General features: G+C 58.0%; 2 protein-coding genes across 3 annotated transcripts in view; one reads left to right on the forward strand and one right to left on the reverse strand.

Moving 5' to 3' along the window:
* Positions 1-14726, forward strand: part of FLRT1 (fibronectin leucine rich transmembrane protein 1) — a 77319-nt gene extending 62593 nt beyond the window's left edge. Inside the window, exon 3 of the mRNA XM_032414341.1 lies at positions 6750-14726. Within this exon, the coding sequence (XP_032270232.1) occupies positions 6799-8823 (2025 nt within the window). The 5' untranslated portion in view covers positions 6750-6798 and the 3' untranslated portion in view covers positions 8824-14726. The remainder of the gene's footprint in view (positions 1-6749) is intronic.
* The window catches only part of MACROD1 (mono-ADP ribosylhydrolase 1), a 146267-nt gene that overhangs the window by 95242 nt on the left and 28752 nt on the right, over positions 1-22273 (reverse strand). The gene's annotated exons all lie outside the window — the stretch shown is intronic.

Genomic DNA, 22273 nt, shown 5'->3' on the forward strand with positions numbered 1-22273 from the left:
GGCCAGCCTCCCTCTTCTCTCCCACTGCCTGTTTCCAGGTTTCAGATTGGGGGGCCTGCCTTTTGGCGTCTTCATTCATTCATTCATTCATTCATTCACCAGATGCTTATGAGCACTCCCATGCCAGGCTCTCTGCTGGGCCGGTGAACGGAACAGAACATATCCTGGTTTAGGGGAGTTTACATTCTAGTGGGAATGGTTGGACAATCAACTCAGGATAAATAAAGAGGGGGGATTTCTCAAGGAGCAGGGCCTGCGTTGTGGGGGATGCTGCACAGCTCCCGGGGGGGCCCCACCGGGGGGCCCCACCCCCAGCCTGCTTCCGGCCAGCTCTCAGCCTTTGCTTCATGATCAATAAACATCACCATCCCCAGTCTCTCCTGGTCACCCTGCTCCTCTCTCTCTGCCCCTGGCTGCCCCCATCCTGCTGACTGCTGAGAGGCCACCAGCACTGACCCTACAAACCCCGGGGTCCCCTCCCTGCTACCCCCTCCCTTCCTTCCTTCTGCCCCCCCCAGTGAAGGCCCTCAAGCCCCTCTTCTACCTTCTGAAACTCCCCTGCCTTCTCCTTTTTTCCTTCCCCAAAGGAATGAAGCCTCAGTCTAGGCAGCTTTACTAAAAAATGCACGCAGACAGACAGAAATATCAGGTGCAGGAATATCTTATTAAATAATGTGGGGAGAGAGGGAGAAACAAAATTACACGTGTCTCCTTTCAGCCCCCCACCCCCTCCTGGCCCTGAATAGTTTAATATCGAACACTGTTATCAATATAATTAACCTCCTAAGACACAATTTTAAAGTCTTGTTTTTTAAAGGGATTTGCATTCTCTGAAGTTCAGGACATCCTGCCGCCCGGCACCGCCCAGGCGGCCTACGCGGTGAGGTGAACTCGAGGTACATTTTTAGTGAATTTGCATACCTGTCTGCAATTACCGCTAGTGAGAACCGCTGATGCATAATGCATGCAACACAAAATTAGAAAAATAATTAACTTTAGGTTTTAAAAGAATCCCCTACCACCACCCCCACCCCCGGCCCCGCTCCCCCTTCTACTACAAGTTATCAATGGCACCAATGGATGAGAGCTGGGGCAGAGTCGTGCAGGGCAGGCTTGGAAGGGCCTTGAGGGTCAGGGCAGCCGGCCCCCTGCCCGAAGGAGGTGACTCTGGTGGGCTTAGACCGGCCTGGGCCTGAACTAGGGCTTGGAAAAGGCCCGCTCACCCAGAAGTCCCAGGGTCTCCCCCTGGGCCCGCAGTTTCCATCTGGACCTGCCCTGGAGTGCTGCCTACTGCTGAGATGGGCATGGTCCCCTGTTGTGTAGTGCACTCTGCATCAGGCCCTCTGCTCAGCTTGAAAACAGCCGTAGCTTATCCTCACAAGGCCCAGGGAGGTGGATCATTTGTGGTCCCATCTTACAGAGGAAGGCCTGAGACCTGAGGCCACCCTCAGTAGGTGGAGCCGGGGACTGAGCCCAGGCAGGCCCTGGGGGGAGGGGGGCCCTCATTAATTTAAACAAAGGTCTGCTGAGGACTCATCACAGCTGTGCGACGATCTAGCCTTGGTGAAGCTCCCGGCCTGGCAGGGGAGACCACGGCTCCTTCTGGGGCCAGCGTCTCCTGCTTTACCCCCTCAGGGCTGAGCAACTGCTTTTATCCCTAGCCTGCCCTGTCTGTACCCCTTGCTCCTACCTCGGGCCCTTCCGGGAAGGACCTGGGGGCCTGGCAAGGCTTAGGGCAAACACAATGAACTCCCGTTGTTGAAGAGATGGACCAGAGGGGGCATAGAAAAGGGGAGGGCAAGGGGCTCCCTGGCTCCGTCGTTTCGGAAGCTCTGCCAAGACAGGTGGGCAGCCTGAGTGGGTCATAGGAGCACCTCGGGGTCCCTCCCTGGGACAAGGTGGAGCAGCTCTTCTTTCTAGAACCACCCAGTCCTGTGCTGGGCATTCTGCACAACCCCTCTCTTGTCGTCCTCCCAGGAGAGTGGGGTTCCCAGCAGCACGTTACAGATGAGGAAGCTGAGGCCCAGAGACGTGTCACTGCAGGTCACACAGCTGGGGACTAGTGAGGCCAGATTCAAACCTAGTTTTGTTGTCCCCTCCCTGATTCTAGTTCACATGCCTCCTTCTTGGGGTCAGCACCATCTGGAATTCTCTGATTCCTAAAGTGGGGGCTGAGACCGTGCCTGGCACTTCGGGGGACCCAGCATCAGGACATCCCCACATGAGCTGCCCTCACTAACCAACAGGAAGGAAGGCCAGCGCTTGGGGGCAGGAGGAGGCCTGCCCTGCCTTCCCTCTCCCGCCTGGGACCTCCAGTTCCTTCCAGAAACACGCTCAGCCCCCTGGTGTGCTCACATCTAACTGTGCCCTGAGAACCGGCAGCAGTACCATCTCCTGTCCAGCATGCTAGGGCCTGTGCTGGGCCTTCCGTCCTGCAGCTGCCCCCTGCGTGTTACCCTCCCTCCAGCCTCTCCCTCCCAAAGTGACCCCCCCCATGGAAGTCCCTGGGCCTCTGGCAGCCCCAGCGTAATGGGATTTGGGGAAGACACCAGGCCAGGGGTCTCCAACAGGGAAGCACCTCCATCCAGTTGGCAGATAAACATCTCCCACCAGTGAAGTGGGTCAGCTTTGCAGAGGGTCAGGGAAAGCTTCATGGAGGGGGCTCTATACACTGAGGTCTTGGGGAGGAGCAGAAACTGGCCCGGCAATGGCAGGAGTGGGGGAGGGTGTGTTGGTGTCCGAGGATCAGAAACAGCATGGAGCAAAGGCCCAGAGGGAGCAGCACAAGGGAGGTCAGGGCCTTCAGGAACCAGGGCTGGGCTGCAGCTGAGAGTTCCAGGGGGACCGAGGCGAGAGCTGAGCTGTGGGCTCCAGCCACTCACACCCCCCTCCCTGGGCCTGGACAGCTCCCCACGAGAAAGAGGCTGGTGCAGCCTGGGGTCACAACAGGAGGGCCCCACTGTAGGATCAGTGTGTCCACCATAGCTTGGGGCGTGGGGCTGAGGATGCACAAGTGAAGGAGGAGGGGGCCCAGCATCACAGCGATTGACAAGGAGTCCCTGTCGGGAGCCTGGACGTGGCAGAGGCAGGACTCGAACCCAGGTTTCTCTGTCTCGGAAGCTGGCAGGAGCTAGTGACTGAGGGAGAGCCCCAAGAATGATGCCCGGGGTCCCCCATTGGCGAATGGGGGTCTGTATCCATCCAGCCAGAGCCACCTCCCTGCTCCCTCCCCCGGCCCCCCAGGGAAGGATCCTGCTGTCAGTCACGGAGCCGGCAGGTCATAACTCCCATCATGCTGAAGTCTGCGGAATCTGCACAACAAGTGACCCTGCAGAAGACGGGCAATTTACCGGGTTCAATTTGATGGCCACACAAACTGTCAAACACACAACAAAGGAATAAAAAGGCCACCTGGCACCCAGGCAATTAAAGGCTCCTCCAGGAAGGCATGCTTTCTTCCTCTCCACCCCCAGGCCCTGCCCTGCGCCACAGCCTTGGGGAAGGGGCGGCAAGGGGAAGCTCAAGCAAAGATGGATGAGGCCCGCAGACAGGGGAAGGGAAAGGCCTTGGGTCTCGGCCTCCCAACTGCTTCTTGGTTATCCATCAGGCATCTCTGAAAGCTGCAATTTAGACACTGTTATGATGCCAGGGCCTCTGCAGGCTGAGGGCTGTGGCCATGAGCTGAGCCGGCACCGGGGACTGATGTCTGTGCCAGAGAACGTGGTGGCTGGCCTTGGCTTTGGCCTTTACAAGGCTGCCCCCCTGCTCAGGGCACCGCCCAAACGGCCAAGCCCAGGGGCCACCTGCATCCCATGTGCCAGGTCTCAGCAGCTGACAGGTCAAAGAAGGTGTGTGTCCTCTGGCCAGATGCTGGCGCCCTGGACAGCGGGACTCAGACTTGACCTCTGAGACCGAGGCAGGTGCACACCTGCCCTAGTCCTGCCTCTTTTCTCCCAAGCATCTTGAGACGGGATATGCAGGCCCCATAACCCTCGTGTGTATGTGACAGGCTGGCACAGGTACAAACATGCGTCTGTGGAGGGGGTTGGCCGAGACCTGGCTGGTTGGTCCCCCTTGTGCCTGGGTTTATCCCTGTCCTCTGAAGGCGGGCATGTCCCGGTCTATGTAGCAGGCCCGTTTTGAGCCTGTCCTCTTATAGAGTTCGGGCCATGGCCCTCCTCAGGCCTGGGTGTGATGAGAGGTGAGAGAATCAGTGGTCAGGTAAAGGCCAGGCAGCCTGGGATGCCCACGCTCCAGCCAGATTTTACGGGGTGACTCTCGCTGACACTAAGGGAAGGAGGGCTGACCAGCATGGTGTGGGGCTCTGCAGGTGGGGGTAAGAGGACGGGAGTGGGTCAGGGCATCCGGGTCAGGGAAACAAAGCTGATGGCTAAATCCGCCGAGAGCAAGCTCAAGTGCAGGACGCAAAGACCCACTCCAGGTCCCACAGGGATGGGGTGTGAGTGGGCTCAGGACCCAGAGCCTGGGCTGGGAGATGAGCTCAAGGAAGCAGCCAGGAATAAGCAGGCAGTGTCCTTAGCCCCTCAGGCCAGCGGGTGCTCACAGAAGGGGGCCTAAGCTGGCTTCAGGAGCCCAGAGTGTTGGGCAAGGTCTCAGCAGTCCCCCTTTCTCCTGGCTTCCACGAGGCCTTGGCCCCTCTGGCTCCGTGCACAGGCCCCATGCACGCTTTCCCCTTTGCCCTCACTTGCTTCTAGCCAGCTTTCCTCTGCCGGCCCCTGAGCTGCCTTGGGTCCACCTCATGGATAAAGGTTCATGCCTCTTACAGGCCCCGAGCGAGGCTAGTGCATTAACCATGGGCAAAGCCTGAGCTTGGTCCAGGAGGCCCTCGGGCTGCCGAGGCTGTCTGTCCAGAGGCCCCAATAAATGCAAATGGGGTATGAGTGTGTAGAGGGGAGTGACTGGAGGCATTCCTGCCTTGCGAAGCACCTTGGGTGGTCGCTGATGCTAAGCCACCCCAGGCCTCCACAGCCCACGGTCCCTGCCCTTGAGTACCTAAAATTTAGTCGGGGACATTAAAACACTAACCACCCAACAGTGCAACCCACAGCCCACAAAGATGGGCATGAAATGGGGCACCACGAGCCTAGTGGCCAAGGTTCTGGCCTCCCCACCACTCCTCAAGTGTCTTGGGTGCATTAATGCCTCGGAGCCGCAGTTTTCTCTTCTGTTAAGTGGGAAGAAGAAGGGCATTGACATCAGGTTTGCTAGAAGGGTTAAATGACTTAAATGCTCATGAAGCTCTAGGAGCATCATAGTGTGAGCTACTATCCCACCAGAATGGGATCCCAAGTGGCTAGAACATGGGCTGGCACGTGGGGGGTGCTCCACAAAGATCTGCTGGACAGCTAGATAGACAGATGCATGGATGGGTGGATGGGTGGGTGGAAGACTAGCAGAGGAGGGGACATGTGAAGAGCAGTTTGCTAGATGGAGGGGAGCAGTTCCAGGATAGAGAGGGACAGACAAGGGAGAAGATTTGACATTGGTTGAGAAATGGAGATGCTCAGTCCCCAGGGCCTGAGAGTGAGGTCCCCACTGACTCGTTCAGTGACCAGATCCCAATTCTGCTCTGCACACCGGGCTGGGCTGGCTTCAGGCTGGGGCCTCAGCTCAGATTCGGGGAGGCAATGATTGTGTCCCACCGTTGAAAAGCCTTTGTGAACCTAGAGTTACATGGCAGACCTTTGCTGGCTGCATGAAGACACCTCCCCAACTGAGCTTGAAAGATCATTTCTCTTTAATTGATTTTTTACCACTATGAACAGCAAAATAATAGGAGAAAAATCTACGCTGCAATTTTTCCATTTGTGAAAACCGAAATTACACCTTGCAGCTGATTCCCTCAGTGTGGACCCCTCCCTCCTTTCATTCGTGTCATTTCTTCAAATGCAAGAAAACAGATAAATTTTTTTTTTTCAAAATAGCTGAAAGTTTCGTGATTTGGGAAGGGGGTAAGGTGTAGAATAATCTCCCACACGACATGGAATGAGGAGCTAGGGAGAGCACCTCGGATATAAAGGGTTTTCTGTAAATACACAAGAAAGCGATCCCGTTGGCACCTCATTCTTCTGTCTAGAAAATGCCATGAGTGACAAATGGGACATGTTTTAACACCAGACAATGAAGCTCCTCGTCCTCCACTGCTCACCAGTGGCAACCCGGCGGCTTCTTTTCTGCGGGTTCTACTGACCCCCCCCCCCCACCCCAGCCCCTTGTGAGCTCACAGCCCTCACAGAAACGAGCTTCTCCTTCAGACCCTGGGTACGAGCCACATAGAGATGCGAGTTTCCGTTCCCGTGAGAAATGGTGGCTCTGAATCCATAAAACACACCTTAAATCCATCCCATCAGCACTGACCAGCCACCTTTAGCATTAGCCATAAAGACTGGCTTAGGGTGAAGTCTCGAAAGAAGAAACAAACCGCGGCATGGCTCTCGCTAAATAAACCTCACCCGCGGCTCGAAATCACCGTCCGGGAAGGCCGACTGCGGCCGCCTAATTCACAGACATCTTTGCTCCTGATGAGATTTCACGTTAGCCAGATGTCGTTAGAGTCTGACCTCGGCCCGAGGGATCGCCTGTGAAGTCAGGCTGGCCCAGGAAGGGCCGCGGGGCGTGCGCCTCGAGGCTTGACCTCTGCCCCGCGGTGACCCCGTGGCGACCCTGCGGCGGCAGGCGGGTGGGCGCCAGGACTTGCTCTCACCGCACGTGTCTTATGCTCCTTGCAGGTGTTGAGGCTCCGAATCAGGCGGGGCCCGGCGCCCCCAGCCATCCACCATGGTGGTGGCACACCCCACCGCCGCCGCCACCACCACACCCGCTGCCACCGTCACGGCCACCGTCGTGATGACCACGGCCACCATGGACCTGCGGGACTGGCTTTTCCTCTGCTACGGGCTCATCGCCTTCCTGACGGAGGTCATCGACAGCACCACCTGTCCCTCGGTATGCCGCTGTGACAACACCTTCATCTACTGCAACGACCGGGGACTCACTTCCATCCCCGCTGACATCCCTGACGATGCCACCACCCTCTACCTGCAGAACAACCGGATCAACAACGCCGGCATCCCCCAGGACCTCAAGACCAAGGTCAATGTGCAGGTCATCTACCTGTACGAGAACGACCTGGACGAGTTCCCGGTCAACCTGCCCCGCTCCCTGCGGGAGCTACACCTGCAGGACAACAACGTGCGCACCATCGCCAGGGACTCGCTGGCCCGCATCCCGCTGCTGGAGAAGCTGCACCTGGACGACAACTCCGTGTCCACTGTCAGCATCGAGGAGGACGCCTTTGCCGATAGCAAGCAGCTCAAGCTGCTCTTCCTGAGCCGGAACCACCTGAGCAGCATCCCCTCGGGGCTGCCCCGCACGCTGGAGGAGCTGCGGCTGGACGACAACCGCATCTCCACCATCCCGCTGCATGCCTTCAAGGGCCTCAACAGCCTCCGGCGCCTGGTGCTCGACGGCAACCTGCTGGCCAACCAGCGCATCGCCGACGACACGTTCAGCCGCCTGCAGAACCTCACCGAGCTCTCGCTGGTGCGCAACTCCCTGGCCGCCCCGCCCCTCAACCTGCCCAGCGCCCACCTGCAGAAGCTGTACCTGCAGGACAACGCCATCAGCCACATCCCCTACAACACGCTGGCCAAGATGCGCGAACTGGAGCGCCTGGACCTGTCCAACAACAACCTCACCACGCTGCCCCGCGGTCTGTTCGACGACCTGGAGAACCTGGCCCAGCTCCTGCTGCGCAACAACCCCTGGTTCTGCGGCTGTAACCTCATGTGGCTGCGTGACTGGGTGAAGGCGCGGGCGGCCGTGGTCAACGTGCGGGGCCTCATGTGCCAGGGCCCCGAGAAGGTCCGGGGCATGGCCATCAAGGACATCACCAGCGAGATGGACGAGTGCTTCGAGACGGGCTCACAGGGAGGCGCGGCCGATGCTGCTGCCAAGACCACGGCCAGCAACCACGCCTCCGCCACCACACCCCAGGGCTCACTCTTCACCCTCAAGGCCAAGAGGCCGGGGCTGCGCCTCCCCGACTCCAGCCTCGACTACCCCATGGCCACGGGCGATGGCACCAAGACCCTGGTCATCCACGTGAAGCCCCTGACGGCGGACTCCATCCGCATCACATGGAAGGCCACGCTCCCCGCCTCCTCTTTCCGGCTCAGCTGGCTACGCCTGGGCCACAGCCCAGCCGTGGGCTCCATCACGGAGACACTGGTGCAGGGGGACAAGACGGAGTACCTGCTGACGGCTCTGGAGCCCAAGTCCACCTATATCATCTGCATGGTCACCATGGAGACCGGCAACACTTACGTGGCTGACGAGACGCCCGTGTGCGCCAAAGCCGAGACGGCAGACAGCTACGGCCCCACCACCACGCTTAACCAGGAGCAGAACGCAGACCCCATGGGGGGCCTGCCCCTGGCGGGCATCATCGGTGGTGCCGTGGCCCTCGTCTTCCTCTTCCTGGTCCTGGGGGCCATCTGCTGGTACGTGCACCGGGCGGGTGAGCTGCTGACCCGGGACCGGGCGTACAATCGGGGCAGCCGGAAAAAGGACGACTACATGGAGTCCGGGACCAAGAAGGATAACTCCATCCTGGAAATCCGAGGCCCCAGGCTCCAAATGTTGCCCATCAACCCTTACCGCGCCAAAGAGGAGTACGTGGTCCACACCATCTTCCCCTCCAACGGCAGCAGCCTCTGTAAGGGCACGCACACCATCGGTTACGGCACCACACGGGGCTACCGGGACGGCGGCATCCCCGACGTAGACTACACCTACACATGATACCAGCCGCACGGGCCACCTCCGCCCCAGCTCCCGCCGCCCCCCCGGCCTGGCGACAACGTGGCTCTGCCCAGCCTGCTGCCATCCCATAGAGCAAGGAGAAGGAATTCCACGATGACTTTCCCAGCAGAAAGCAAAGTTTGGGAAGGGTTGACGATTTTATAGAACACAACAGTGGAAAAAAAAGATTTTTTTCTTTTTTAAAGAAGAGACGGTAGGAGGGGGATTTGACGTTGCTGAAGACATAATTTATACCAAATTATGCCAGTTGGGGAGGGAAGGACTAAAAATAATATTGCAGGAAGGGTTGGGTCAGGGTTTTGTTTTTTTTTTCCCTGAACTGGAAAGACACTACCTGAACAGTGTCTGTGTACGCCTCGTGCTCTGTTCAAGGCCGTCACAAAAGAACCGTCAGAAAGAACAGCCAACACGCGAAGCCCCCACGCAGCTCTCGCTGCCGGCTCCTTGCTAGTGACAACGACATGATGGAAGGTTTTCAGGCTCCTCACAAAGGAGAGGGGGAAGAAAAGATCTTTTTGCTATGGAGATATTGTCCTGAAACCTCTTCCCTGGTTCTTCCCGTACCATTTCCCTTACAGATTTGCAGAAAGAGCACGTCTTTCACTGCATTCTTTGAACAATGGTGTAGTCGATTAAAAAGCAAACTTTCTTTTTCCTATACCGAAACCCTCTCCAGGTCCGTGCACCACGCTCCATGGAAGCCCCCTGGGGGAGCTGTGGTTTCCCAGCCACGCAGAGGTGCGTCTATCTACCTGTCGATCTCTATGTCGTGTCTCTCAATACAGACGGGTAGATAGAGCCTCATATCCGGTCCTTACTACTTCTTGGGTCAGTTCGTACAATTTCCTGAGACAATAGAGTCACGAGAATGTTGCTTTCTCCTAGAAATCATTGAGTAAGTAGACAAAGCGTGTTGGGGGTGGGAGGCGGGAGGGGGGACAATGCTGTTCCTAAAGGCGGAGGTGTATCTGTCCCAGTCGGGTGGCCAGGGAGACCCCTATCTCAGGTTGGCCAGAGCTGGGCCGCACTCTTTTCTGATACAGAGAAAAGCGTTCTTTGATGGCCGGTGTGCTCGTCTCTCCCCCCGCCACCCCCCCCGAGATGCAGATGCAGTCACCTCAACAGCGACTTTCTCTTTCCTCTGTGCTGTGTGCTTCCTCCCGGGACAGGTAATTGGTGCAGGGACTTTTTCTTTTTTTATGAGCTGATTAGACCTAATGGTTTCCATGGCTGCTCAAACAAAGCCCAGAAAAAGACGTGAACATTCTCAGAAGAGCCCTGGGAGACAGCAGCCCCCCGAACGCAGAGCACTCGGCCGCACCCACCCCTGGCACTCTGCTCTGGAGAGGGAAGACCAGACCTCCAGAAATGCCAGCTCCAAAAGGGTACTGACCGGGGCCCTTGGAAGAATTCAGGTTTTATTTCCTCCCCCTGCCCCCGGAACCCGGGTTGCCATCATTTATCAACTGGCAGTGCGGTCTGGTGAGCCATGAGATTAAAACGGTAATGAAAGGATGACAGCAAAGCTGGAGAGAAGGAGGAGTGGTGCCCAGGGTTCTGCGGTCTCCCGCGCCCCGGCCCTCGGGAAGCTCGGGCCACCACCTGTCAACGTGCCCCTGGTGCTGTGCTGGGGAAGAGCCATGTCGGAGGAGAGACCCTGGCCCGAGGGCAGGGGAGGTCGAGGAGGTGTCCGGCTCCAGGCGCTGGCAGTTTCAGAAGGCCTCAACTGCACTGACAAAAGCCAAGGGCAGGAAGAGGATGCTGACCAGCAGTCACGGGGCTGCCGGGACAGGCCCAGGGGCTGGCCGCTCACTGGTCGTGAAAAGATGTGACTGGCCCCTTCAGTGAAGAGGCAGGGGTTGAAAGGAATGGTCACAAGAGCCGTGTGAGTGGGGTGGAGGAGAGGTGCGGCCCCCTCCCTTGCCAGGCTGGAGGGAGGGTCTCGCCCCACAATGGAGAGTCCGGCTCCCCAGGCCCAGGGACAGGCGCAGGGCATGGACATACTCCGCTCGAAACTAAGCCTCCCCACCCTTTGGCCCATTTGAATCATTTTCTCACACAATGAGATCAGGAGAGAGATTATTCCAAGCCTTAATTTCATGTCTCTGTGAAGGTCGCCCTCCCTTTGGCCTCAAGCACCCCTGACACAGGCCGTTCGGGCAGCTTGGGGAGGAGCGGAGGGTGCGCACAGATGTAGGGCATTGGCTCAGGAAGAGGGGGAAGGGACAGAAGCCCGAGGTCCCTGCTGTTTCAGAAGTGAGGTCCCCTCCCTCACAGTACCACCCATGCCTTCTGCCGTTGTCCCAGGCCCTGGCCTCGCCACGGCCCCCAAGTCCCCACTGCCAACATGCTTGGGCCCCCAATCTTACTCTGGGGCCTCCTTTCCCCTTGACCACACCAGGAGGAGGTCAAATCATGCCCTTTGAGGTTAGGAAGGCATTTGGGGAACAGCAAGTGGCCCTAGAGTCAGTGAGGTCAGAAAGGCCTGCAGGCCTGGGTGATCAGCTTCCCTCCCCTACAGCACAAAGCAGGCCCGGGCCCACCTGGGCCTGAGGACACGTGGGTCTCCCGCTCCCCGGGGGCTCAGGCAGGGGCTCACCGAGGGCTCGCTGCAGGCGTCCTCCTGCCCTGTAAGTGCTGAGGATAGTGGAGACTCGCCAGCCGGGCCCTGGGGCCTGCTCTCACCTTTCCTCCCCTCAGCATCAGACATCCTCCCGGAGTCCTTTCTGAGAGTGAGCTGCCGAATGTCTGCCGCCTCACAGCTCCCCAAGCCAAGCAGGAGGCCTGAAGCCAGGTCTACTCTGAACTCCTGTCCCTTCCTGGTCCAACTCCTCTGAGTGTCCTCATAACACAAGGAGAGAGATGCTGCAGGGCTGCCCAGCCTCCCCAAGCCCCTAGCAGAGCCTGAGGACACAGGGCCTGGGAAGACAAGCCCAGGGCCCAGGCTACCACTTCTGTCTAGAATCTCCCTTCTGTGGGCGGCCGACCTGACCCTTGCAGCCTCTAACTAGCCAGAACAACCTCGTTGGCCTCAGCGTTGATGACTGTATTTTGTGGCATTTATAGCAGGTTTTAAGTTTTTTTTTATAAAAAGAGCCCATGACACTTCTTTGGTTAAGTGGTTTACCCTTCGTGGTAATTAGATGTAGTGATTAGAATCTCTTTTCTATTACATGGCAATTTTCCTTTAAATTTTCCCTAAAAAAAAAAATAAAATAAAATAAAAAAGAGGGGGGTAAGAAAAGGCGAGGCAAGAGAGGAGGCAGCAGGGCCAGGCGAGTCATTTGCATTTTGCGAATGAGGCCTCTTGTAAGCTCAGCTCAGGCGTGGGGCCTAACGTATGGAATGCTTAAGAGATTACTAAGAATAAAATCTATTAATTAGTCATACTCAATTCTGCAGACATGATGTGCATCAAAAGCTTCTTTTCTTCCCTTTTCTCCTTCCCTTTTCCTGCAGCCTCCCCGAGGAAGCCTCCATCTTCTCTAAATTGGCTCCAGCTTCCTGGGCCACCTCCACAGGAACATGGCAGCCGTGTGGCTGACTAGAGGGCCTCCCCACCCAGGGCCGGGATGCCAGGGTTGGGGGCAGGAGGTGGGGCACTGGTCCCTTCTGGCTCTGAGTGACACTGGCAGGGGAGGGGACAGCAGCTAGGAAGACGGTGGTGGCTGGGGGGTGGGGGGGCAGGCTTCCCCACCCAGAGCCCAAGGCCCTTGCCTGCCTTCTGCCTCTTCTCCCTCCCTCCTCCTCTTTCCCCTAGGGGTCCAGGGAGGCCAACCAGGAGCAGAAAGTGAGGAGGGGTCAGAAAGGGTTTGCAGAGAGGTGGAGGGAAAGCGTGTTTTGTAAATCCACAGCCTCTGTTTCCCCTTCTGCAAAGTGGAGGGTGGGCTGCGACAGGAGTCAGGCTTCACCCAGAAAAGCTGGGTGCTCCAAAGGCCAAGTAAGGGCTCCTCCCTTCCACCAATTCTGGAAGGTTCTAGTTGATCCACAGCAGGTGACAGAGGCCCAGAGTGGGAGGGACAGGCCAGGTGAAGATCCCTGCAGGATCTGAGGTGGCTGATGGGCCTGGAGAAGTGCCAGGCAGCATGCCCAGGACACACCTGAGCCTCCCTCCTTCACCTGCTTGGAGCCGAGGCAGGAGAGGAGGACAACCCCCGCCCCCACCCCACCAATGGCAGCCCAAGTCCCAAAGCCAACCCACTCCACTCGGAAATCTGCTTCCTGCCGAACACACCAGGGAGGAGGACAGGGCTTCTGAGCCTCGCGCTTATGAAAAATACAACAAGGAAAATTGGATGCGGCAGACAGGGAGCAATGGAGCTAGGGAGGCAACCAGGAGAGAGCTGGGGCGTTTGCTGGAATGAGGTGTCTTGGGGTGCACAGTGCCCTGCGCACCCCAAGGACTGGACCTGCTCTCAGGGCCAGGAACACAGCCAGGGGCAGCCGTGGGCATGCTGCGCGCCCCTGTCCCCTCCCTGCGCTTGGATCAGTGCAGGTGATGGGCGGAGGCCTGGCGCTGGATTGGCGCCAGGGTGAGTGCTAACAAGCAATTCACAGCCCTGAACAGGCCTTCCAGAAGGCAGACAGAGGAGGCATCTTTTTGCTTAAGGAGGGATAAAAAGGCTCAAAAATGCAAATCATTACCGTTTACTACCAAGCGAGTCTGCTAAATTGATTAGAAGAGATTAAACTCCTTGGAGGTGAAGGGAAAGGGGGATTTTTCGCATTTTATGAACCTGCCCCCAGTGGCAATGTGCAAAGCAGGGATTTTCCAGCCTGGCTCATGGGCTGCCCCTGCACAGGCCCAGGAAGAGCTGGGGGTCTGCGAGGGCTGACACCACACTGGCTAGAGCGCTCAGAAACAGGCTGGGCTGGACAGAGCCTGGGCTCAAGCACTGCTCAGGGAAAGCAGTTCTGCCTCGGTCGCCTGCCTTGTGCTTGGGCCTCTGGGACAGGGTGGGCTGCATGGCCCACACAGGTCATTCAGAAGCTGTCCCAGCCCCCAGCAGAGACTCCACCCCTGCCTTCCAGATTCCATCTGCCTTCAGGGGTGAAAAGCGAGGTGAAGTAGCTGGTCTAGTTACTTAGAGAGTAAGACTCAAGAGCCGTGCGCTTTTCTGCTTCCTTTCTGTCCCAGGGTAGGTCCGTGATTCATTCCCTGCGGCCAGGGAAGGGGAGCGGGGCCAACTGGAAAGGGAAAACTGAAGGTCAGGGAAGAGAAACTCAGCCAGCAGAGGAATGAGACAGTGAGCTCTCCGTCACTGGGAGCATCCAAGCACTTGACGGGGATATGGCAGATATTTTCCTCCCTAAGTCAAGGCCTGGTTCTTTGACTAGAAGACCCTGGTTTCCATCCTTACTTTATCATTCCCCAGGACCCCATAAGGAACATATCAAGAGATGTTTACTGTGCTACTCAGGATGACCGGCGTCCCCTGAAAATCCCAGGTCAGGGCCATCCCGTAGCCGGGCTGCCCAGCCCTGTCGAAGAACTGCTTGTACCACCAGAGATGCTGCGAAATTCCCATCCTCAGTGTCCAAGAGGCACCGGGAGAGGAAGCACAGACATGCTCGCTCCATCTTGGAGTCTGGACCTGGAGGTTGGAGGGTGACCCACCCACTGCGGCTGGTCCCGGGCTGCTCCCCTGGCCCTGTTCTCCAAGACGGGGGCCCCTGCCCCACTGTGCGCCCTCCGCCGTCCCACCACGGGCTCCCTTCCCCCACGCAGCACACTCAGCGCTGCTGGCTTCCTCCATCCTGCCCAGCCAGGTTGACGGCTGCCTGGGGCATTTTTCACTCTGTGTTGTTAAGCATTTACCACTTCTTTTGAAATGGTCCAAGCAGTTGCGTGAAATATCCACACTTGCTTCTTTAAAAACACAGAAAGATCCCCTTGGCTCTTGAGTCCCCCCTCCCCCGCCCCTGCTTCCCTTCACTCCCCCCACCTCTGCATTTTTAATATATTGTTTCTCTCTTGTTTTGGAAATTCTCTCGTTGCTGCTCCTCACGTAAGTGGGGGTGCAGGCGTGCCCCAAACCCCCGATGCTGCGGGGGCCCCTGTTACCCCTGAAGACACTGTGCAGGGGGCCGACCTTCAGTCTGGGGGAGGCTCCTGCCCTGCTCCCCACCGGAGAGCCTGGCAGGCCCTGGGCTTTCTGAGACCACTGTCACTGCCCCCTCCCGCTCCGTTACTAAAATGCCCGGCTTGTGCTGGGAGCGCAGGGTGGCCATGCTGAGGGCACACGGCGCCCACTTCCGAGCAAAGCGAGCCCCTCAGGCATTTGCGACCACAGGGTGCCCTGGCCCCTGTCTTTCCCACACCTACCCACGCCACCCCCCACCCCCACCTGAAAACCCAAAAGCCAGAGTCTGGGGAGTCCTTTCAGGAAGGTCCTGGCTGTCACCACCCCTAAATCTCTCTTATGGCCATCAGGGTGAGCGGCTGCTCTGGCGAGATGCCAGGTCCCCGTGCTCCTCTGTGCCGGGTCACTGAGGCCCAGCACAGCGCCTGGCACACAGGGGTGCTCCGTCCTCTCTTCTCAGAGCTTCCCTTTGCGTCCTGTCCTCCCCGTTTGCTGTCTGCCCCCTCGGACTCAGTGCAAAGGGCCCAGGCGGACGTGCTGGCAACGGCCTTCCTCCCATCCTGCATCTGCCTTGCTGGCAGCCGGCACGGGGAGGGGCCCTCTCAGCGGCTTTTCCTCCCAGAAGCATCTCACTCTGCTGTCCCCTGGACCCACCGATCACCAGCTGTGAGCCTGAGGGGGGACTCCGGCCACTGGGCGAGCCCTAACAGCCAGCCTGGGTGACTCAGTTTCCTCTCTCCGAGCGGAGCCTCACGTGGGTGACGAGGAGGGCAGAGACCTGGGTGTCTCACCTTGTCTGATGCTCCCGTCTGGACTCCCTGCCCGCCCCTAAGCCACCCGCCCGGAGGAACTAACCAGGCTTTCTCCTCGAGACAGAGAAACCAATGCAACTGGAGTCCGACAATCAAAGCTGAAGCAGACACGGGGCTGCCGCGCTCACCTCCCTGGAGCTGGGCCGTCCGGGGCACCTCTCCCCCGCCCCATGCAGGGCACGTGTTTGTAGATGTCCTACCCCCAACTCTGGCTGGTCCAGTTTTCGGAAGGTTCTGGATACCCAGGAGGAAGACACACAACCCTAAAACTGGCCTTAGGTTTTTGGTTTTGGGTTTGTTTTTTTTTTTACCCAACCCAGCTGAGAAACCCACCCCGGAGTCCAGGGCCGAGCACCAGGCTGCAGCATGGGGGGATTCTTTGGATGGAGGGCCCTGGTGCCCTCCAGCTCATAAAGAGATGCTGAGAGCCATGGGGAGGAAGCCAAATAGCCCAGCCTTGGAGGTTTGTCATCAGAGAGGGAGAGAGATGGCACTGAAGGCTGGGGGAGGCTGCGGGGTTGTGAACACAGGCGAGCCGGGGTTCTGGCGCCGTTGCGTGGTGCGGCTGGTGGGAGCGGACGCCTGCTAATTATGAATGTCACCAGGCAGGTGTGAACAGGGAGATGGAGGAAAAAAGTAAACTAAAAGAAACCCCACGCCTCAGCACGGCAGAGCGAATGTATTCTAAGAGCCATCAACAGCAATTCCCTCTCTTGATATTAAAAGGTTGTTTGTATCTCATTTGCTATTGTAAAGATTTCTGGAGCCACCCGGGCACTTCGCTCTGTGCCATTCCCAGGGGTCAGAGGAGGAGGAGGCCGGGGAGGGATCTGTGGCCGCCCCGGAGGATGAGACAGAAGGCAGGGTTCCTGGCCACACAAGGGCCCAGAGAGGGCCGGGCGCGTGACCGAGACCCCTTCTGCCTTCCTGCCACCACCCTGAGTTTCGGCTGCTGAGCCCCCGCCTTCCTCACCTGCAGAACCGGCCCCCGGAGGCCACGCGGCCACCCGCTCCTTGTCTCTTCTCCTCTTTCTCCAAAGGGTAAAGCGATCTCGGGGGTCTGAGTGACAGGACTCCTTGCACTGCTGCCATCCAAGACCTGGGCCCGCCTGCCTCACTCCCAACCTCACCCCCAGACGGGTTTTCGGGAAACCGAGACACACAAACACCCACCACGACGACAACACAAACCAAAGTGCAATGCGAACCGCCCTTTGGCCTCCTTCCTGTAGGTGCCTTGAAACTTCAATGTTGAGATGAATGTGATTAACTATTTGGTCCTTTTTTTCTGTTTGTCTGTTTTCATATAAAATGTCCAAGTCCACTTTCCTTGTCCTTTCTTAAAATAAATAGAAAGATTTAACTTTTACAGTCATCTCGGCTGCTGACTCGGCTTGGGGTCCGGCATCCCAGGGGCCAGGCGTCTGCAGCCCCTCCCCAGGCCCCCTCCTAAGGTTCAGCTCTGCTGTGGGGGTCCCCCCGGCACAGAGTGGTGGCCAGGCGGGATGGAGACTCTGGGGTAAGTTCCCCGGGGCACGATCAGGATCAGAATCATGAACCTGCAGCAGGGCAAAGGGACCTCTGACCCCATCCCATAGGCCCTGGGAAGGTGGACCGCCAACTGAAGGTCAACTCCAAAAGTGGCCAGGTGTTAATGGGAGCTGTGGGTTATCCCATATGAGCTCTGGCCGCCACGTGAGCACCTAGGTAAGGCTGGAACTGGACAGGCGCTGGGGACACGTTGCTGTTCCTCCACCTGGTGAACACAGGCCTGGGTTCCTCCCCACCCGCCCAGACGCCCCTTGTCCCCGAGATGCACCCCCACATTCACAACTCTCTAAGCCTTATGTGATATCTCATACCCCAACGGGAGAGAAAGGGAAAAAGATGATTTTCCATGAGAACAATAGCAGTTTCTGCTAAATTTAACATAAAATAAGAACTCATTACTTCTGCCTTAGATCTGATTATGTGTCTGGATACGGGTTAATGAGTTTTTCCTCATATTCCAAGGAAGCAAAGTTATTTCTCGACATGCCTTGGTGGCGGGTGGCTCGGCCAGGGTGACACAGGTGTCCCTGTCCCTCCTCATCTTCTCTTAGTCCTCACCTCCCACCTTGGTAGGAGCCAGCCAAGAGAGACCACTCCAAAGAGTAGCACATGATGTGGCCTTTGGGCAAGGGCCGAGTGTGTTCCTGACCCCTGCCTAGGCGCCAGCACACAGTGGGTGTGCAGGAGAGGCACCCAGCCCTTTCCGACGTGAGACCCATTCTCTGGGGAGCCATGTTTCCACTGGGGGTGTTTCCCTGGATGAGGAGAGAGAGGAAGAGAGAAGGCCTGAGGCAGGGGGCAGGAAGACGTCCCACTGCAAAGGTTCTGCCTCCTCCATAAGCACAGTAAGGCCCAGCCTCCAGCCACACCACGTACCAGCAATTCCCCAGGCAGGCCTGCCCTGACTCGGGCTCCTGGTCTGTGCCTTGCTGATCTCTGGGCTCAGGTGCCCTTGAAGGCCCTGGAAGGTTCCACTCGGGCACTGTGTCTGGACAGGCTGTCCCTCCGGCCCCACGCCGGGTCCACACTGCTCAGGTGACCGGTTCTAGCGCCTCCCTCGCTGGCTGGTCTCGCCAGCCGCCCCTTCAGGTCCCCAGAGCACACCTGCCTGGTATGCAGGAGGCGTCCATAAACGTGAAGTGAAGGAATGAGTCAATAAACACCAGTAAATCAATCAACCGGTGGATCCACTGATCAATGCTGAGTCCCAGGAGGGGCAGCCCTTGGCAGCCCCGGCATCCCAGTAATCTGAGAGTTTTACTTTTCCTCTTCCTCCCCCTCCCCACCCCAGGAGGGCCAGGGGAGTGGGGGGCAGGGGATGAGGCATGCATGGGCCTGCCCCCAGCTCATCTGACTCTGTACACAGCAGTGGCAGGGATAAAACCCAGCGCACCCACAGGGCTCTCTTCAAGCCGGGGCAGGAGGTTAGGGTTCCCAAACTGTGTTCCTCAGCACCTAGAGCTAATAAACTTTCTGCCCAGGGAGGGTTCATAGTCACATGCATTTGGGAACAACTGGATTAATGCCATTGCTGTTTTGGAGGGCTCCTCAGACAGGGCCTTGGAATCCCCCAGAAGTGGATTAGATTCTGGGGCTACACCACTGGAGCCTCCTTGGAGGGTGCAGAATGCTGGGGTCCCCTCCACTTGTCCAGGGAGTGTGGGCCCCTGTCCCTGGCACACCCCCTGGGGTTTATTCAGCATCCCTGCCCCCCAACTGAGCTCCCTGGCATTTCTTACAAGGAAGCTCAGGTATCTCAGCAACACAGAGGAGAAGCATCCAAATGGGGGTGGGGCCTATTCCCCAGACACCATGCCCCCCAGACAGCCAAAGTCTACAGCTGCTCTTTGAAACCTGCTAGAGGCAACGTCAGGCTGACCCAAGCTTTCAGCTTCAGGAAGACAGGGCAAGGGGATGGGGGCAACTCAGGCTTTAATGAGTGCCCTCCGGGGTTGGAAACCCACACAGGGTTGGGTCACAGGAGGGACTCACCAGGACCTGTGGGGGAGGGATCTGTATTTCAGGTCAATGGGGAGGACCTTCCAAACATAACTAACCCTTTCTGACGAGGAGTAGGTGGTCTGAAAAACAGTGAGTCCCGTCCTCACAGGAAAGCAGAGCTGGCTGCCGGTCCCTCGAGGGGGTATGAGCTCTGGGTGGTGGAGGGGACCCTGCCTCCCTATCATGTCTCCAAACGGATCCTGGGAGACAGGACTTCCCACCCCTCACTTCAGCACCTGCCTTGCCCTGCTCCAACCAAGCAGCTTCTGGACCTCTCCTCCCCAAAGACATCTCAGGACTCACACACACCTCAGTGTGTTACAGGCAGATATGGGGTAAGACATACCCCAAGACCCAGGACCCCAGCTTCTTACATCCAACTCCACCTGTTTGGTCAGATGCAGGACTAAAAGTTCCAGTTCTCATGGGACAGAGAAAGGGTGGCCACTACCCCTGTACCTGGATCCTGCCTTTATCTGGCCACCACCAGGCTCCAGAAGCTTCCCTCTTCCTGTGCCCCCACTTCCCAGGGCTCTGAGGCTTCACCAAGCATCCTGGAGAAGAAGCAATCAAACCCCAAACCCAAGTTCTGTGGCCAGTTCTCAGCACCCTGCTTAGGAGGTCCCAGACGGAGCAGGGGACACCCAGCCAACCCCGAAATACTCCCTCAGTAGATCTGGGCGGAGCTTGCTCATCTACTTTTGGGTGCCCAAAACCAGGCGTGCTCCCGGCCCGGCCCTGACGCCGGCTGCATCACCCACCCTCCGCCATGCCCCAGGCCCGCTTGTGAGCACCTGCTTCCCCACTGGCCCACCACACCACCTGGCACCTCTGAAGGACCCTCTCCTCCCGTGGCAAAGTAAATAGGATCTCTCGAGCCACTAACTGACAGCACAAATGAAATCCTGGCGCTCCCCCTCAGAGATTTACAGGGGAAGTGAAATCTTATTTGCACTGCTGCCAAGCCTGGGCCGCGATGAAATTATGCCTCAAGAAGAGACCTGGCCGGCTCCTCACGGAAGCGGCTGCATCAGAGATGGGCTTATTAAAAGCCACAGTGGCCACATTTCAACCTGTTTCAGGTGTTAAGTAATTTACTGCCACCCAGAATTCAGTGGCAGGTTTTTATCATTTTTATTTCCGTGATGCGGGTGAGTGCCCCCCTGAGGTCCCTACACAGGGAATTGCGGGTCTAAATGCTCCCTGCCCCCCAGCGCTGCAGAGGGAAATGGGGGAGCAGGAGCCTGGGAGGGGGTGAGGGTGCCGGCCAAAGTGGCAGCAGATGGCCCCAACTCTCCCAGGGGTCACACCAGTCTTGGCCAAAGCCCAGAGTGACAGGGAGACAGGCTCTAAGATCCCACACCCCACATTGGGGAGCCCAGTGATCCCCCAAAGTCCCCGCAGGTGCAATAGTATAAGCTCTGTGAGGGCAGAGACCACCTCTGAATCAGGACCTGACAGTCCACCCCACGATTGAGTCTTTATTGAGCACCTACTGTGGGCCAGGCCCTGCCCAAATGGCGGACACTGAAGTGAGCAGGACCCCAAAGATCCCTGCCCTATGGAGCTCTCGTTCTACTGGTAAGTACTGAATAAATATTTGTGGTGGGTTGATTAAAATCTCTGAGAGGCAAACAAGCTCTTGGGAGGAGAGACGCCGGCATGCGGGGCACCAGAGGGAAGGGGCAGGGAGGGCGGGAGCCCGCGTTCCAGCGTGTTCCTGAGCTACGGGCCAGTGGCTGCAGCAGCCTGCAGGCAGGGCCAGCTCCATGTCACTGACCTGTACCCTTCACTGCGCTGGAGTACATGCAGTGAGGGGTTCGTGCCCTGCCTTTCCCCTTCCCTGACCCCCCAAAACCCAGGGAATGCACGGCCTTGCGTTCCTGGGAAGTGAGGATTGGGAGCCCTCTGCGGTCTGGGGCTCACAGGGTCACGAAGGGCCCCGAGTCCTCCCCGAGCCCCTTCTTGGCAGTGCTGGGTGGAGGGCTGTTTGATGCCTGCTGGCTGAGGGGGGATTAAGCCTATTACGGAGGCTACCAGGGGCTTATCTGACGCCCTTTCTAACACCCCCTTTCTCCACCTGTTTTCAGATACTCCAGGAAGACCAAGGGGAATCTTCAAAGTCCATGCTGAGCCAAGAGCAGAAATTCTTTAATTAGCTTTCTCTTGGATCGGGGCCCTGGCAAATGGATTAGTTGTGGTGGGGCGGGAGAAAGGGACTGGAATCCTCCTTAAAGCTGAGATTACAAGCCTGGGGTGAAGGGCTGGGGGTGCCCATCGCCAGGGATGGCGGGGATGGCGGGTCCCTGAGCAGGCCCTCCCACGTCGGCGACTCCCCAGGGGCTGGCAGATGGAAGCTGTCACCAGGAAGACGCGGGATGTGTGTTCTCAGCGAGGCCATGGTCCTCGGGAGCTGGCATGGAAAGATGCTTGGCGCGGCCGGGCTGTGTGCCTGGGTCTCCTAATGAATGTGCTTCCTTCCCGGGTGGCCACCCAGATCTGGAACTTCATAATTAGGGGGGATTTCCTAAAGGGGCGCCCATCTGTGAGAGGTAAGCACAGCCCGACGGTGCCAGGGACCAGACATCTGTCACCGTGTCCCATCCTCGCTTATCCCCATTTTCAAGTGAGCAAACTGAGGCCCAGATCTAAGGAGTTTGCCCAAGGCCACAGTGGCAGAGGTTACAACTGGAACCAGGTCTGTCCAGGCTCCTCCCACTGCCCCAAATCCTGGCTCACAAGGCCCCTTGAGGAGGCCTGAGTTGGGGGGGGGGGGGGTCTGTGAGCCTGGAGGAAAAGGCACAAGAGAGCCCCCACCAGAAATCGCGGCAGTGAAGTAGGCCTCCCCATGCAGGCCTCTTCCAGGAAGCCTTCCCTGACCAGCCCATAGCACTTTGGATTCCCCATCAACGCACTCAGAGCCTGTGTTGTAACCCTGTTGCCCCCACTATACACTGAGCACCTTTTAGAGGCAGAGACTGG

Source organism: Phoca vitulina, unplaced genomic scaffold, assembly GCF_004348235.1.
Source record: "Phoca vitulina isolate PV1807 unplaced genomic scaffold, GSC_HSeal_1.0 scaffold16, whole genome shotgun sequence".
In the NCBI taxonomy this organism is placed as follows: domain Eukaryota; kingdom Metazoa; phylum Chordata; class Mammalia; order Carnivora; family Phocidae; genus Phoca; species Phoca vitulina.